This window comes from Ochotona princeps, chromosome 11 (genome assembly GCF_030435755.1).
Source record: "Ochotona princeps isolate mOchPri1 chromosome 11, mOchPri1.hap1, whole genome shotgun sequence".
NCBI lineage: Eukaryota > Metazoa > Chordata > Mammalia > Lagomorpha > Ochotonidae > Ochotona > Ochotona princeps.
Window position 1 is genome coordinate 13,067,090 of NC_080842.1, and position 18,770 is coordinate 13,085,859.

Genomic DNA, 18,770 nt, shown 5'->3' on the forward strand with positions numbered 1-18,770 from the left:
GGAAATTTCGCCATAGGTAAACCCAGAACTGCCTCTGTATGTGCCTGCCAGCGTGGAGTCCAGGTCAGTCCATCACACAAATCAACTTACACACACTGGTAGTTTCAGTCACCAGGTCAGTTTTGTCCCCAGCTCCATCTCATACACAAACCAGTACGTGATGCAGCTCATACTAACCCTGCCCACCACACACTCTGCCCTCATATAAACCAGCAGCAACTGCAGTCTAGCCAGAGTGACCCCGTTGGGCTCCACCAGGCCCACCACTGGCCCTGGATCCTACACATGGTGGTATGTACAGCAGACTGGTTCAGTTTGTCCTACATCCCATTCAGCTCTAGTACACATCAATGAGAACTGGAGACTAGCTCAACCCAAATGACTCAAGCCCCCAGCTCTGGTTCTCATGCTCACCAGTGGGAGTTGCAACCCATCAGAGAGGCACTCACAGTTTTCCTACTGAGCCTACTCCCAGCCCCAGAGCTTGAACTTTCCAGGTGGTTCTACTGCCTAGTCTGACAGGACTTTCTCCCAGTCCTAGAACTCGACAGTTGATGCTGTGGCAAAGCCCAATCAACCTGCATTTACTCTGCATCATGGATGCACCACTGAATATGGTCACTTAGCCCAGTCTGGCTCTTCTCCTAATCCAGTTCACATGCAGGCCAAGCCTGGTTGGGCCTAGTCCAAGTTCTCGTTCTCACCAGCAGGAGCAATGGCCCAGGAAGGGCCCTGCTGGGCTTGCCCCCGATCCTGGGTCTTACGTGTGCTGGTGGAAGCTGTAGCCCAGACTGTCATGGCTTGCTTCTCCTCGGAATCCAGCAGTGGGTGCTGCAGCCTGGCTCATCCTGGCCTGCCCTCAGTTTCAGCTCACACTGGCAGGAGCTGTAGCCTAGCCCAGCCCAGCCACGCCCCAGGTCTAGTCCTAATGTTTATTGGTTAGTGTTGTGGTCCAATCCAGCTCATTCTGCACCCTGTCCTAGTTCTCAGATTTGCCAGTGCTGCTATGAACTGACCCAGCCTGGCCCACCCCCATACCTGACCCACATATGTGTCGGCTGGTAGTGTAACCTGACTTGGTCTGGGTTGCTCCCAATTTTGGTTCTTGAGCTCACCTGGAGAAACTGCATCCTGATATAGGAGTTCCCCAAAGCTCCTCTATCAGGTCACCTCCCAGTCACAGATTTCGCGCACACCAATGGCTTCTTGGCCTAGCCTGACCTGACTCACCTCCTATCCTAGCAGGTACAGTGCCCTTGCCCGACCGGACCACACCTAGTCCGGCTCTTACTGTTGGATGCTATAGCCCAGCCACACCTGGTACTCACCCAGACATAGTTCTTGCATGAGCTAGTGCAGAGAACTAGCTCAGCCTGTCCTATACCTACCCTGGCTCTTGTGAGCACCCATGGGTCCTAGTATCTAGCCCCATCTGGCACACCCCAGACGCAGCCAAATCCATGCCAAGCGATGCTGAAATAATCTCCAGCTCAGTTTGCCATCCCAATTCCAGTTTTTGCATTCACCAGTGGGAACCGCAGCCCAGCTGGGGCATCCTCTTAGCTCCCCAACCAAGCTCGCTCCCAACCACATCTCACACATGCCAGTGGTTCCTCCAATGCAGCACAACATAACCTATCATCCAGCCTGGCCTGGCTTGGTCCACGCCCAGTCTCAACTCTTTACTGGTGGGTGCTGCAACCTAGCCCTGCCCAGCCTGCCCCCTCCCTGACTTTCATGCAAACCGGTAGGTATGATAGCCTAGACTACCGTGGCATTGCCCACACCCACTTCTGGCTCCCATACATGCCAGTGTGCTGTGGTTTGGTCTGGCCCTGCCCATTCCACCCCCTACAGAGCCAACCTACACACCTGCCAACAAGTGAAGCAGCCCTTCCCGGCCTGACCAACACCCAGGCCTGACTCATGTGCTCACCAGAGACAGGATACCAGGGGGATTCTCCAAGCTCCCTGACCAGGCCCACTCCCAGACCCAGATGCCACATGTGTCAGCAAGTGCTAGGTCTTACATGGCACAGTTTGCCATGTAAGTGTCAGCCTTTGTGTGTGCTGGTAGATATTGCAGCCCCACCTGCCCTACACCCTATTCTTGAGTGCATCAGTGGGTACTGCAGGCTGGACCGGTCAGGCCTGTTCCCAATCCCAGTACAAATGAGTGTTGATGAGTTCCATGGTCATTATAGCTTACCTCATCACCATCCCAACTCTCAATCGAACCAACTGATACAGCAGTCCCACAAAGGTGAGCCCACAAATCCCCAACAGAAACTGCTCCCAGACCTAGCTCTCTCATGAGCTGGTTAATGTCATGGCCTAGACTTACATGGTCCACACCATGCCCCATCACTCAGTAGCAGTTACTATGATCAAGCCCTACCAGGCAGGCTCCCTCAGCCATGGCTTTTATGTGCACTGGTAGGTGGTGGTTGACAGCAACAAACCCAGCTCAGGTCTCCCACTTGGACAAGTGTATTGATTGAGCCTAAAAGGTTCTTTAGTTTCTTTCCTCTAAACTATGCAGTTTCAGACCCCTCATTTACCCACAGGTTGATAGAATGCTCCAGAAGTCACCCCTCACTTGTCATGTTCTCCCTCAGCAGTCCTCCCTTCCATGTATCTCCAGACCTGCTTCCCTGAGCAATCCTCAGCGTCCCAAGCCTGCAGAACCCCACAGATGCCAGCCTGGGGTCCTGCCTGCTTACCCAGAACCCATACACACTCACACACAGGTCTGCAGGCCCTTGTCTGCTAGCATGCTAGCATCTGCCCCTCATATATCTTTTGAAAAAAAAAAAATAGAATAGGCAACCATGCTGACACACTGATATAGTTAACACAAATCTGGCATTAACCAGGCCCAGAATGCCCACCAACTATTGGCTGCTTTTCTCACAGCAGTATAACACTTGCCTATGTACAAAGCAACCTAAGCCACTGCCTATTTCTGGGGAGCATAATTTTCTTAAAAATATTGTTTTGATCCATTACAGATACAAGAAACAACATCCTTATTAAACAGCTCTTTAAATACACTTGCACTGACCTCACAAACTAGCTTAAGCAGTTATGTAAGTCAAAACTTGGAATTTGTTAATTTTCAAATACATACAGATTTTTTCTCAAAATTAAAATAAGATGCAATTTATTAAAAATATCAACTACTTTAACAATATTACTTTACTAAAACAAAAATTATCTCAAAGTTCATTAAAAATCATTTAAATTTGGAAGAAATTTTTCAGATGAAAACAGATTAAAACTAATGGGACTAGGTAATTGATATAACTTTTGTATTCTATATCTTCATGTTATGTAATTATTTTAACAGGTAATTCCAAAATGAATTCTATTGATTCTTGGCTTATAGACTGTTCTCTAAATTTAGAGTGTCAGAAAACAACTTCTCTGCTCAAATCTAAATATAGATATAAGGGCATTTCAAAGTTCGTGGAAAATTGAATTAAAATGTTTACTTTGATTCCAAAAATGTTGAAATACATGTACAGTTTTTTCATTTTTTAATAATATGTATTTTAATCAACTACGTAAGGATTATCAAAATAAAAAAAAATATGTATTTCCATGAACTTTTTGATTACTTCTCATGTCTGTGAAAAATATCTGCAGGTATACAGGACAATATAAAGATGAGACTTACTCAAGTTTAAAAATAAGAAATTCTTTGGGGTTGGTATTGTGGCACAACAGATGGGTTCCTGCTGCATCCCACATTAGTACTGCTTCAAGTCCCAGCTGCTCTACTTCCAATCTGGCTCCTTGTTAATATACCCAGGGAAGCAGAAAAAGATAACCCAAGTACTTGGGCCCCTGCCACACACTTGGGAGACCTTGATGGAATTCTGGGTTCTTAGCTTCAGTCCAGCCCAGCCCTGTCCCTTATAGCCATTTGGGAAATAAAGTGGTGGACAGAAAATCTCTCTCTGTCTCTCCATCTACACTGTAACTTGGCCTTTAAAATAAATAATATTTTTTCTAAAAAATAAATTATATGCATATTTTCATTCTCAAAACAAAACATTTGCATCATCAAATAATCGAGTAACTTGCAAACACACAAATAAAATACGTGTTTAACTGTATTTTCAGGTTAAGATGGACATTTTCAGGTTTTAACTGAAAAAAGGAAAAGAGGGTTGGGTTTGTTTCTAAGCAATAACATATGAATGAATAGGCAATGTATTTCTGAAAATAAGGAACTAATTGTGAAGCATCGTACATCTTCAAGTTAATAGAGGAAACACGCAAAATAACAATAGTCACTTAAAAAATAAACACTGACTTGGAATTAGATATCTTAAGTTCAAACCCTATCTTTGCCACACAATGCATGCAAACTCTGAGTTGTTTAACTCTGTATGCTTCACTTTCATCATCCTTAAAAAGTCCATGGTATCAGCACAGTTTTCACTACAATTTTCACAACAAATGAGAGAAAACATATGAAGTGCCAAATATAATGCATGTAAGACATATGGTAAGGACTGAAAAAGTTTCAACTGTTGCAAACACTGTTCTAACAGCTAAGGAGAATTCCAATTCTGGAGAATTCCAGAAACAGGGGTATTCCTCCTGGATTAGCCATTGACTTTGGAATGGGCTCACATCTGTTCACAAAAGACAGAGAGAGAGAGAGAGAGAGAGAGAGAGAGAGAGAGAGAGAGAGAGAGAGATGGGAAGGTTTATCTGATCTGTTAGACACTTTTAATATAAAAATACTCATTTTGCTACCAGAAATTTGCTTTATTAGTAGCCTGCTCACAGACAAAATGACTAGAAAGTCAGGCCTAAGCTTTTAACATTTTATAGTCAGTGAACTATGCTACCCTACAAGTAGAAAACAGAAGTACCAGAAATTTGTTAAAATTAACAAAACATTTAACTGTCTGTCATTTCAGAAATAAGTGGAACATTTTGCCTTAGAAGTTTGTGGTACTTTTCATCTTAAATTTTTGTGAACAAGTTATACCTTAAAAATAAATCACCACACAGACACACAAATAAAACAGATAATGAGAAGGGTAATCATACATCCTTCCCAGCTTATACTTGTATTCACAGCATAATTACTAACCATCTGAACCCTTAACTCTCAAAAGCAAACTGATTTGGATGACAAACTATACTCCCATCTAGTTATACCAAGCTCTGAATTTATGACATGTTTTTGTGAAGTTGACAAGTCTTGTTGTCTTAGGGGCATTCCATTTTGCTAAAACAAGAAATCAAACAGATTAGCTTCTGACTTTAAAAATTTAGAAGATTCTACTCACACATTTCAACGGCATACCACCCACACCTAGAGAGAACTAGAACTATTCCATCTGCCTCAAATTTGGGTCAGGATGCTAATTCTAACTGCACTCCACCACAGCCCACACACACTTCATTCCTTCCTTTCACTCACTACAAGCAGTTACTAGTGCACTACGCATAGAGGGTCATGATAGGTATCGCGGAGATAGTAAACGGAAAGAACCAACAAGTCTCACAGATATGGAAGGGACTCTCGTTTGAATTTTTTGGAATTTTAAGACTGATTTGGAGATGATCTTTCTCAAGACTAAATCTGACTACTCCCTTCCGAATGAGGATCTTGGCACCCATGGTCCAGGGACTTCTTTGCTTATTTTCAACTTACTACAAACAACATGGTGTGAAGCACTGCAGGTTTACATGAGCTGCCTGAGTGTCACAAGCAGATGAAAAAAACACACCCAAAGCAGTGAGGAAAATGAAATGCTGCTGCCACCAGGTGGCATCTCTCACCACTCAGCTTTAATAAAGAGGGTCCTTGAAACCATAGGAGCCACTGCTTCCCCAACAGCCTGCCTGGGGAGGAAGGAATACGCTTTGTCTAATCACCCCCAAGAAATGAAAATGATCCAATGACATCTACTGTCAGATATAATAAAAAATTTAGTTCAACCTGAAAATTGTTTAAGGGTTGCATAAAATATTTAAAATTCCTTTAACACAATGCTTTTAGAATCAAAGGCCTAGGAAAGGATTACAAAAAATAATCTTCCCAGTCTCCAAAAGCTGATTTCAGCCAATTGTAAATTAATGGAATCAGGCTTCCAACTGTACTGTGTCAGGCAGCTTTCCATAGCAACCCCTTGTCTCTTAACCATGTGTACTGTCGAGAGTATTCTTTCTACATTGTTTGTGCCACCACAAAGGTAATATATTATCTGGTGCTTTGACTTACTTTTACAGATATCAATTAAACAATCCTAATCTGAAAATTCAAAATCTTTCAAAATTCCAAGTTTTGGGACACCAAACACAATGCTACAAGTGGGGATTTTCATATCCAATGAAAAATGTTTCATACATAAAACTATTAAAAGTATGCACTACCTTCACATGATATGTGTAAAGTGTATATGAAACAAATGAATTCCATGCTTAGTCTTGGGTTCAATGCTCAAGATACTCCACTATGTATTCTCAAATATTCTAAAACCCAACAAGTACTGGCAAGGATGAAAAGGAACCAGATTGTTCATACATTGCTGGTAGGAATACTAATTGGTATAGCCACTCTAGAAGACAGCTTGGCAGTTCCATAAAAAACTAAATATGCATTTATCATAGGATCCAGCACCTGCACTCATGGGCATTAATTCTTTAAAAGTTCTGAAAAAAATTAAATTTGAAATACTTCTGATCTGAAGCATTTCAAATCAGGGAAATTTAAGCAGCATGAGTCTGAACTCCTCTACAGGAATATAAACTACTGGAGGCAGAAACTCTGTTTTTATCCCTTTTTGGAATAAACTGCTTTGCCTATTCAGCACTTCTCTGTTGGAGACTGTCATACCAAACTTCACCAGTCCAAAACGGACTTCTTTTATTTTTCAAAGATTTTTATTTTTATTGGAAAGGCAGATTTAGAGAGAAGGAGAGACTGAGAGAAAGATCCTTAGTCGTTTGGCTCACTCCCCAAATGGTCACAACAGCAGGAGCTGAGTCAATCTAAAGACAGGAGCTTTTCCTAGGTCTCCCACGAAGGTGCAGGGTCCCAAGCTTTGCGCTGTCCTCTGCTGTTCTTTCAGGCTACAAGAAGGGAGAGCTGGATGGGAAGTGGGGCAGCCAGGACACGAACCGGCACCCATATGGGATTCTGGCACTTCCAAGGTGAGGATTTAACCACTGAGCCATCTCTCAGGCCCTGAAACTGACTTCTTGACAGTTCTCCTCCTCTAGAAACTAGCTCTCTGCTCAGTCTCTGCTGTCTTGTTTTAACAGCAACTCCATCCTTCTGATCACTAGTCCTCAATTTTCTTGATCTTTTTTTCTCATATCCTCCACTACACATGAAAACAATAAGGGAATATCATAAAGGTTTCATAACAGAATCTAATCATTTCTTCCTTGCTCCCTGCCACCAGGGATCCCAGTCATCTGGACTGCTACAACACCTTGTTGCCTGCATGCTTCTCCTTCATTACTCCATCTCAACACAACATCCATAATGACACTAACAGAAAAAAAATAACACAGGTTTTCACCATTTCATTCTTAACAGCCACAAAACAACATTACCATATCTTCTAAGCTTCATGAAATTTGGTGTTACATTTCCTCATTGCCTTCTGCCTGCACTCTTTTTCTTTTTTAAAGATTTATTTTTATTGGAAAGTCAGATATTCACAGAGAGGAGGAGAGTCAGAGGGGAAGATCCTCTATCCGCTGATTCACTCCCCCAGTGGTCGCAACGGCCGGAGCTGCGCCAGTGAAGCCAGGAGCCTCTTCCAGGTCTCCCACATGGGTGCAGGGTCCCAAGGCTTTGGCCCAGCCTAGACTGCTTTCCCAGGCCACAAGCAGGGAGCTGGATGGGAAGTGGAGCCACAGGGATATGAACTGGTGGCTATATGGGATCCTAGCACATGCAAGGTGAGGACTTTTAGCCACTAGGCTACCTTGCTGGGCCCCTGCCTCCACGCTTTGCCTCCTCAATCCCCAGGTCCCAGCAATCCTGTCCTCCCTGGCATCCCGCTGCCTCAGGGCTCTGCTTCTACCATTCCATGTGCCTAATGCTTTTCTCTAGAACAAATCATACGATTTGTTCCCTTACATCTGTTAGGTCTCTGCTGAAATATTCCTTTCTTATTTAGTACTTTGATATATTAATCATTCTTCCACAACACACAACACTTACACCTTTGTAACTTTTTCTAATACCATGGTACTACTATTTAACTTACTACACTTTGTCTATTGTTTGTGAGTTCCCACTAGATTATTCCGTGTGGGGAGGATTTTTTGACTGTTTGGTTTATAAATATAGAACAGTAACTGGTTCACAATACATGCAAATCAATAATTGGTAAATGAATAAACAAATTTGGATGACAAAGCTGGAAATCAGAACTGATAGAGCTAGATTAATAAATACCCACATTGTGCCACATTTAGGTCAATTTTTGGATTACTTTGGATTTTGGAATATTTGCATACACACAGTGTTATTTCTTACAGGTGGGACTCTAGCTTAAACATAAAAATTCATTTAGGTAGGGGTCTGGCAGAGTAGCCTAGTGGCTAAAATTCTCCCACTGCATGCTCAGGGATCCCGTATGGGCACCGCTTCATGTCCTGGCAGCCTCACTTCCCACCCAGCTCCCTGCTTGTGGCCTGAGAAAGCAGTAGAGGACTGCTCAAAGCCTTGGGACCCTGCAGCCACATGGGAGACCCAGAGGAAGTTCCTGACTCCTGGTTTCAGATCAGATAAGCTCAGCTCCAGCCACAGCAGCCACTTGGGGTGTGAATCAACAGACAAAATATCTTCCTATCTGTCTCCTCCTCTGTATATTTGCCTTGCCAATAAATACATCTTTTTTTAAAAATTCATTTATGTATTATATATATCTTATACACAAAGCTTGGAGATAATTTTATATTTTGAACAACTTTAGGAATGAAACAAACTGAAAGCATGGACTACATAGAATTTGGTATTGTTTGCAGTTTCCCACATCTACTGTGGAATATACTCAGGGATCAGGGGTACAGCTGTATTTATTATCTGGTCATCTCAAAAAAAGATGGGCCAAGCCTTGTGCTATGGTATTCCTCAATAAAGTATATGCCAATCTTAGAAGGACGCCATGCTTAACAATTTGTTTAAAAAAGATCTTTCTCCTGCTTTGCCATCCAATTCCTCCGAGTCTTCAGTTTTCTGGCCCTTCCGCAATCCTGGATGCTCCCCTTGGTAGAAAAACCATTTCAAAACATTAGACTTGGCAACACTTACCAGCGGGAGTGCTCTCTTTAGGGAGCCCAACCTCCTGAACGAACTTCTAAAATCATGCCCCCACTCAGAAATACAGTGGGCCTCATCCACGGCAATGAGCGTGATGCCTCAAGAGAAAACATGCCAACACAAAGGTAAAATACAAAAGGAAAAACCTTACCTAAACAAACAATTTCCCATTTAGGATAGATAAGTATTAGAAAAAGAATAAACCCAACTCATATTTAGCCAATGTAAAATATAGTTGGTTGATATAAAAATGTAAGCATAAATAATATCATTCAACAACAAAAACTATTATTGATAACAAAGACAGGCAAATGACATGGATAAATATGTAAACCTTAAAAGAGGAATATTTACATATTAATTACAGCAACATGCTGATTGCATTTTCACTTTCATCTTTGTTCCTCAGAGAAATGAACTGCTTAATATTACTTTATCCTTAAAACTCTACCTTGTGAACAATCGGTAACAACAATGTTGTCTTAAAAGGAATTGTTCCCTATCTCCTTGCTAATGCCTTCAATTTCATCACCAAGATTAACTATCCAAGGAGTCAGAAAGAGCCAGTACATTTTGCCTGAGGTTTAAGTTCAGGCACATCACTGTCCCTGATTGACCATACTGCTCAGTCCACAGGAGGATACCCATTTTCTAACGTGAAACAGGATGGGAGGAACTAAATCTCACTAGCTGCACAGTAGGAAAGGAGCCTAGTTTGTCCTCTCTTCCCTTCTGCAACAAATACGCACACTGACACAGGATCGAGAATGTGTAGTAACACATTTCAGAGAAGTGTTTGATTGAATACCATCCATTTAAACCACTATTACCTTCCATTAAAATGTCTTAAAACATTCCAAAGTAATGACAGCAATACTTGTACCTCAATTACCACATTAATACTTAAGACCAATTTTTTTTCCTTTCAATCAGGATGATCATTACTTGATACTTACCTGAGAATTAATGCTTTGCCACTAGTGGGTACGATGAAAAACTCCAAATATGCTTTGGAGTTCTGCGTGCACACAGAAAACCGGCTCTTACTGTGTGATTTACCTTGGGCAAGTTACTTAATGCTTTCTGAGTCTCAGTCATCACAACTGTAATGTGGATAATAATAGTACCTAACATTTTTAACTGACTCTAAGTATTACATCACATCATTTACATAATGATAAGATAGGGCCTGGCAACAACAATAAGCACCAAAAAAAACACTTCAATTAAAAAAATACATTATTGGGTGGGGGGATTCCCAGAGCCTATGAAACTGTCACATAATGCAAAATAATTAGTAAAAAAATACATTATTATGATTATGGCTATTAAATGCCAACCACAACCCAAACACTTGTCTAGGAATAAAAATAGTTAATCAAATAAAATCCAACCTTGAGGAGTTCACAATTCTCAACAAAGAGGAGACAGACAAGCAAACAGTTACAACTCATTGAGCTTAGTAGCTAGGAGAGTCTTAAGAAAGCACAGAGGAGGAAGAAAGGGAAAAAAACCTACCTGACAGGAGCAAGGTAAGCTGATCCAAGCAAAATTCCCTTGGTTACCAACTAGGGCCTGGGGCAAAGTAAATGTTACTACTGGACTCATTTTGCTTAGGAACTAAAGGATTCTGATTTTAAACTAAATTGGTCAAGACCAAGATGATGGTCCTCCTGTATTTTAAAACTTTCCTTATTATTATTATTACAAGTCTTAGTTACAGATTTGACAACCTGCCTCAAAAAAAAAGTCTATTTTGTTTGAAAGCCAGTGTTACAGGAGAGAGAGATCTTCCATCCATTGGTTCACTCCCTGAACAACCACAAGGGCTGAAACTGAGCTGATATGAAGCTGGGAGCCAGGAGCTTCCTCTAGGTCTCCCAGTTGGGTGCAGGAGCCCAAGTCTTAAACCATTCTCCACTGCTTCCCCAGGCCCTAATCAGAGCGCTGTATCAGAGGCAGAGCAGCCAGGACACCAACTGGCACCCATATGGGATGCCAGCACTACAAGTGGGTGCTTACCCTACTACCCCGTGGTGCTTACACAACCTGTCTTTTAAAGGAGCAGAACCTGGGCCATCATGAATAGTTTCAGCAAACTTTTGCAAATGCCAACATTCATTTTAAATGTACAAGCTCCAGTGTCTTCTCAGGCCCTATATGTATTTCATTTTGGCATATTTGTTATTCCAGCTCTGATTCCTTAGTCTCCACACAAAATTATGTTTGCTGTTTCTGTTACAAATCCAGACTACTTAAACAATTTAACATTTACCTAAAACCAATAAATCTGATTAACTAAATGTCAGACTTTTGAGCAAATACAACCCTGTGTATATTCATTTTTGCAGGCACTTTATAATTTCCTGCAAACAAAAGGCAAAGGAAGATACTTTAAAACTAAGTTTCATTTAATTTACTCCTCTTTACTCAAACACAGAAGTCAACTGAAGTCACTTTTATCCAGCACAGGCACAGTGGCCCCACTCTAATGACTGCAGCGTTCACAATTACTCCATGACTAAAACAAAAGGAGAACACTGTAGCTACCTGGAGGAAGTACAAAATGCATAAACACTTAAGCTGGTTATTCTTTTAACACCGTTACAAAAACAAAGTAGTCGTAACTAACATGGAACAAAACAAAAAAGAAAAACAAATTAAATTTTTAACTGCCAAAAAAAGTGGCATCAGCTTTTGACTAATTCTTCTATTTATAGTTTCTAGAAAATAAGGCAATTACAGAGAGACACCTTTCACCTGCTGCTCACCACCCAGACGGCTGCCAAAGCTGGGCCAAGCCAAAGCTTCAAGCCAGGAGCTGCATCGGGGTCTCCTACCTGCACACAGTGCCCCAAATATGCAAGTCGTCTTCAATGAGCTGCCTTTCCAGGTCTTTTTGAGCAGGGAGGTAGAGTGGAAACAAACAGCCTAGACTCAAACTGGTGCCCATATAGGATGCTGGTGCTGCAGGCAGTGGTTTAAAGTGCTGCATCACCATTGTGGCCCTGGGGTTTTTAATTTATTTGTAATCAATTATATTTACTAATGGTAACTAATCAAAGGTACGGCTTTCCAAACCTGGGTACACATCAGAATCCTTGTGAAAGACTATAAGTGTCAAGCCCTACTCCTGTTAAATCAGGTTTCAAGGTCCGAGGCTGGCTTCTTACATTAAATACAAATTTAATTTACACTTAGGATGTAAAGAAAGCTAAGTTTTAATTTCATAAAATTTAGATTCACTATGCATTCAACAACGTTTGGTACGTTAAACACTGTTTGGGATGCCTGCATTCCATATCAAATACCTGTATTCTGTATCAAGTACCCTTTTGAGTCTTGACTTACCCACTTTTGATTGCGCTTCCTGCAAATGTGCACCCTGGAAGGCAACAGGTGGGATGGCTCAAGTATTTGGTTTCCTGCCACCACAGAGTCTATGATTCTGGGCTCCATATTTCAAGCGGGCCCAGCCCTATCTGTTGCAGATACATGGGGAGGGAACCAGCACACGGTAGATCTCTCTCTGTCCTGTCTACTGTTCAAGTAAAATGAAAATAAATAAAAATTAAAGGAAAATATTATATAAGTGCCTTATTATGTACCAGTCATCTAATTAAAAACATGAAAATAAGAACAGCATTTTTTCTTGAAAAGTTTATACTCTAACAATAAAAGCAGATACACAGACACATAATTATAATACAAGGGCCTAATTTTTCTATTGGAAAAGGAATTATAGGATACTATGAAACAAGATGAGAGAAACACCAGATTAGAGAACCAGAGATCTCCTAGAGGAGACAATGTTTGAAATAAACTTCAACTGAAGTAATATCCACCATCCTCTCACTTCAAAGGATAACTCAGTATTTACAAACATTCCACTCTGTCACTTACCAATGCTTGCATCAAGTTTTTGTAGTAGGTCCAAGTTACCCGCACAAAATTCTGGAGTCATATATACAATGCGGTATTTGCCTCTGTAAAAACAAACAGGAAATGAAATATATTACAATACACAGTGTTACAGCTGTTTTTGAATTTGTCTAGCAGGCTTTCCAGTTTGTACTGGAAAGCACTTCATTAAAAAAAAAGAAATATATTACAATAAATAAAACAAACATCTCAATGGATTACAACTGAATACAGCTCATAAATTTTTAAACAATATACTATGCAGGGTCCGGCGTGATAGCGTAGCACTTAAAGTCCTCGCTTTGAACACACTGGAATCCCATATGGGCGTCAGTTCTAATCCCAGCAGCTCCACTTCCCATCCAGCAACCTGCTTGTGGCCTGAGAGAGTAGTCGAGGATGGCCCAAAGCTTTGGGACCCTACACCCACATGGGAGATCCGGAAGAGGCTCCTGGCTTCGGATTGGCTCAGCTCCAGCCACTTGGGGAGTGAACCATAGGACAGATGATCTTCTTGTCTGTCTCTCCTCCTCTCTGTGTATCTGCCTTTCCAATAAAAATAAGTAAATCTTAAAAACATATATATATCTTATGCCACTTGTAAAAATCTAATGAAGCCTCATACATGTGTACATACTTTCAAATATATTGGTTTCTTCAGCATATTATAGAGTATTTAGAATAAGATGACTGAGAAGCCAGTTCCTGATTTCTGGCAATCTAGTCTCTAAAGGGCCTGTTAGCAGCCCACCCACAAATCACCGTACTCTGAGAACTGCAACATATTCATTCATCCACTGTCCTATGATTAAATCCTCAGCATCCTGCGTTATTCTCCGGAGCCCATTCCTGCTGGCTGGCATAAATGTATTGGCCCAAGAATAGACACTGTGTGAAAGTCAAGCCAACTAGTCTCCGTTCTAGAACCTTTGATCAAAAGACCTCCAGTCAGTCTCTGAAAGTGGGAAAAGCTGAAAAAATGTACAAAATAGAGCTGCATAGTAGCCCTCCACTATTCTGTAACCAGGAAAGCAAAGAATGCCTATTTCTCTAGAGAGAATGGCAAGACAGAGACCCCCACATAAAAACAAAATTCTATTGTTTTTTCATGCCCAATTACAATCTCTTCCAAATCTCTTTATATTTCTACAGGAAAAAAAATTTCTACATAAATATTAAGACAACTTAAAACAACTTAAAAAAGAAAAAGAACAGAATTGGGGCTGGTGCCACAGAGTAGTAGACTAAGCCTCCACCTGTGGCACCAATATCCTACTTCAGCACTGTGTGCTGGCTGCTCCATTTCCATTCCAGCTCCCTGCTTATTGCCTGGAAAAGCAGCAGAAGATGGTTGAAGTCTTTGAACAACTATACACACATGGGAGACCCAGAGGAAGCTCCTGGCTTCAGATTGGCTCACAGCTAGTCATTGTAGTCATTTGGGGAGAAAACAAGCTGGTTGAAGATCTCTTACTGTGTTTGTCTCTCCTTCTCTCTCTGTAAACACATGTTTCAAATAAAAAATAAAATAATTTTTTTTAAATAAAGAACAGAATTGGAGCACTTGGACCACTTGATCTGAAATTTCCTATAAAAAGATGCAAATAGATTCCAAAAACATAGAACAGAGACTGCAGCAAAAATATCCCTATATATGCAATCAACTTCCTTCCGATAAAAGTTCAAAGGAAATTTGGTGGAGAGGAATTTTTTCAACAAATACAAATGGACCACTGGTTTAGGTGAGGGACAAAAGTGTGATGGGCAGAGCCGGGGAGAGATGCGATACTCATTGGTTCCAATAGAGGTCGGGGCTCAGAAGAGAACCAACCCAGGGGTTAAAACCATCAGCTGATCGGAGTGATGGACGGTGGCGGGCACTGTGCTTACTAGTAGTACATGTAGGAGCCTGGACTGGGAATGCCTCAAAGTTTTTTTTAGGGGGATTCCCCTGAACAAAATGGAGGAATCAAAGCATTAATCAAAAAAAGATGGAAAATGGAGTAGATGAATCAACCACCTCAGCTTTATGCTTCCAGCGGAAAACTGGACAAGGGGAAACCCTAAGATGGACTATGTCAATCAGTGGACTCTGCACCGGCCTCATCATACCTGGACTGTTGCTGATGATATGTTGGAGCTTCTAATTGATCGAGGTGACGCTCTGCTGGCTCTGCCTACAAACCTGAGAGGGCCTCCCTAAGAGGCGGTTGAACTTGAACTGGACAAGTGGGATGCTGGACTCTGTATGGTGTAAACTTTTAATTAGGGAATCTCAACGGAACTTGAGCTGTGGTTATGCATCAAGGTGAAGGAATTCATGATGGGGGAAGGGTTTGGGGTGAAGGGGGGGGAATCCCAGTACCTATGAAATTGTGTCATGTAATGCAATGTAATTAATGAATAAATGAATATTTAAAAAAAAAAATACAAATGGAACAACTGGATATGCTTATGGGAAAAATGAATCATGGAAATGGGCATTTGGCGAAGTGGTTTAGGTATCTAGGATGCCCACAGCCTAATCAGAATATCTGGCTTCAACTCCCAACCCTGCTTCTGATTCCAGCTTCCTACTACTGTGCATCCTGAAAGCAAACAAATGATGGCTCAAGTCGTTGGGTCCATGCCACCCACAAGCGAGACCTGAACTGAGTTCCAGGTTCCTAGCTTTGGCCCAGCCCCGCTGCAGCCGCTGTTCATTTGGGGGAATGAACGAGCAGATGAACCATCCTCTCCATGTGTTTTTCTCTTTAAAAAATAAAAAACAGCAAATAAACTACAATTGATACATATGAAATTTACTAAAAATTGATGGCAAAATCTAAATGTAAAACTAAAAACTATAGAACTTTCAGAAGGAAACATAAAGGAAAATATTTGCGACCTGGAGTTAGTCAAAGATTTCTTGTACTGAATAGCTAAAGCAAAATCCACAAAACACCAAACAAACCTGATTTTATCAAAATGAAAAAATGCTCCTTTCAAAAGGACCGTGAAACAAACAAAAAGTCATAAACTAGGCGAAAATATATGCAAAGAATGTTATCAAGTAAGGGACTTGTACCTAGAATTTATATATGACTAACAATACTCACTGAGAAAGGACAATGCTTAGCTGTGGAGATCAAGGAGCTAGCGTCTACCAAGAAGGACCTCGGTTTATTACCTGGCTTCAGCCTTTGAGACCACCTTCCTCCTAAGTCATATTCTGGGAGCGCTAATGGCTCAAAGGTTGCTCCTCCATGTGGGAGACCAGATTTAGTTCCTGGCTGGCTTGGTCTAAGCATGCCAATTGTCAGCATTTGGGGAATCAGAGAATGAGCAATCTCTGTGTCTTTTCTCTCCATCGGTGTCTCTCATTACTCTCTCCATCTCTCTGTCTCTCACATAAGCAAGTCATTTTTACTACAAAAGAGAGGAGAGTGAGAGAGAACAAAATATCTGAATACTTTCTCAAAAATAAGCAAATAGGGCCCAGAGTGGTAGCCTAGTGGCTGAAGTCCCGCCTAGCATGTGCCAGGATCCCATATGGGTGCTGGTTCATATCCCAGCTGCACAACTTCCCATCCAGCTCCCTGCTTGTGGCCTGGGAAAGCAGTCTAGGCTGGGCCAAAGCTTTGGGACCCTGCACCCATGTGGGAGACCCAGAGGAAGCTCCTGGCTACTTTCGATCGGCTCAGTTCCACCCATTTCAGCCACTTGGGGAGTGAACCAGCAGACAGAAGATCTTGGTCTCTGTCTCTCTTTCTCTCTATAAATCTGACTTTTCAACAAAAATAAAATCTTTAAAAAAGACAAGCTAATGGCCAAGAAGAACACAAGAAGATGCTAAGATGCTCAACCTAATCAGGAACTAGAGAAAAGCAAATTAAAAGCACAATGAGATCTTTTAGCATGGCTGAAATTAAGGACTGCTCTTAGCAAGAGACATCAGGGAAGCAAAAGAACTCAACCTTCTCATGTTGGTGGGAATGCAAACTGAAACAAAGACTCTCACAAAGTCTGACAATTTCCTAAAAAGTTAAATGCAGAATCATGTTACAAACCAAAAACGCTTCTCCTAGCACATACACAAAGGTGTTCAAGATGCAGGTTCATACAAACGATTGTATATAAATGTTTACAGCAATATTATTCCTAAAAGCCAAAAAATGAAAACCCAAATGTATGTCAATGTAGAACAGATAAACAAAGTGCAATGCATCCATCCACAGGGATAGTATTCAGTCACAAAGAAGAAGCGAAGCATTCATGACCTTGTTCTAAGTAAAAGACACCAGACACAAAAGGTCATACACTGTATCAGCTCATATGTATAAATCATCCAGAACGGGCAAATAACAGAGACAGAAGGTAGATTTGGATTAAAAGGATCAGAAAGGAAAAACTTAGGAAGCAACTGTTGAATAGATATGGTAATTCTTATAGGGGTGGTGGAAATACCTTGGAATTAGATAGCAGTGAATATAAAACATCATTAATACACTAAAAGGTAATATACTTTACTAATGGTTAAATTTACAAATGTTGTGTCACGTGAAATTACCTCAATTAAAAACAACAAGGTTAAACATGTATCTACCACATGGGCCAGTCACTCTAATTCCTGAAATGTACAAATGAAATAAAAATGTGTGTCCATGAAGTGTATGTCTTGGGCCCAGCATGGTAGCCTAATGGCTAAAGTCCTCGCCTTGCATGTGCCAGGATCCCATATGGGCTCTGGTTCTAATTCCACCCTGCTTCCTATCCAGCTCCCTGTTTGTGGCCTGGGAAAGCAGTCAAAGACGGCCCAAAGCCTTGGGACCTTGCACCTGTGTGGGAGAGCTGGGAGAGGCTCTGGGCTACTGGTTTCAGCTAGGCTCACCTCGGCTCGGGCCGTTACAGCCACTTGGTGGAATGAATCAGCGTACAGATGATCTTCCTCTCTGTCTCTCCTCCTCTCTGACTTTCCAATAAAAATTAAAAATAAGTCTTTAAAAAAAAGTGTGTCTTATATAAGAACAGCCACAGCAGCTCTACTGGTAACCGTCCCCAGATGGAAACAATCTAAATGTGTGTCAACAAATGAACAGACTGCAGAATATCTATATAACAGGATCAGCACAACAGTAAAAGAAGTGGAGTATTAATAAGTGTAAACACATGGACAATTCTCAAAATCATTACGTGGAATCATTTAAAACAGACCAAGAAAACAGCACATCAGGTAGGGGTGGTGCCACTGACACACAATTTAGAAAATGAAAGCTAACCTACATTGACAGAAAGCAGATCAGCATTAACTTGACAGGTAGGGTGGGAAAGGCAGTGAAATGGGTAGGTATGCATCTAAAGAGATCTCTGTAAACCGAGGGAGTGACAGATGTGGTCATTATATGGAATGTGATGATGGTTTCACAGGTGCATCTACATGGTAAAGCTTGCAAATCACACCTTGTTAGAAAGTAAGATTTGCTCTCTAAGCCCATCAAGGTGATTCAAGTGTTTAGGAAAAAGGAAACACATCTTCGCAAGAAGACTTTCACAGGAATGT

At 41.4% G+C, this 18,770-nt stretch overlaps 1 protein-coding gene and 1 non-coding gene across 2 annotated transcripts in view; one reads left to right on the forward strand and one right to left on the reverse strand.

The window, feature by feature from the left end:
* Positions 1–18,770, reverse strand: part of WRN (WRN RecQ like helicase) — a 207,031-nt gene that overhangs the window by 51,243 nt on the left and 137,018 nt on the right. The window contains exons 21-22 of the mRNA XM_058669837.1: positions 13,214–13,296; positions 9,302–9,408 (exon numbers count right to left, since the gene is read on the reverse strand). Of these exons, the coding sequence (XP_058525820.1) occupies positions 9,302–9,408; positions 13,214–13,296 (190 nt within the window). The remainder of the gene's footprint in view (positions 1–9,301; positions 9,409–13,213; positions 13,297–18,770) is intronic.
* LOC118760066 (U7 small nuclear RNA) lies at positions 13,336–13,397 on the forward strand. The gene has a single exon (XR_004996558.1). It is a non-coding gene; the product is annotated as a U7 small nuclear RNA (small nuclear RNA).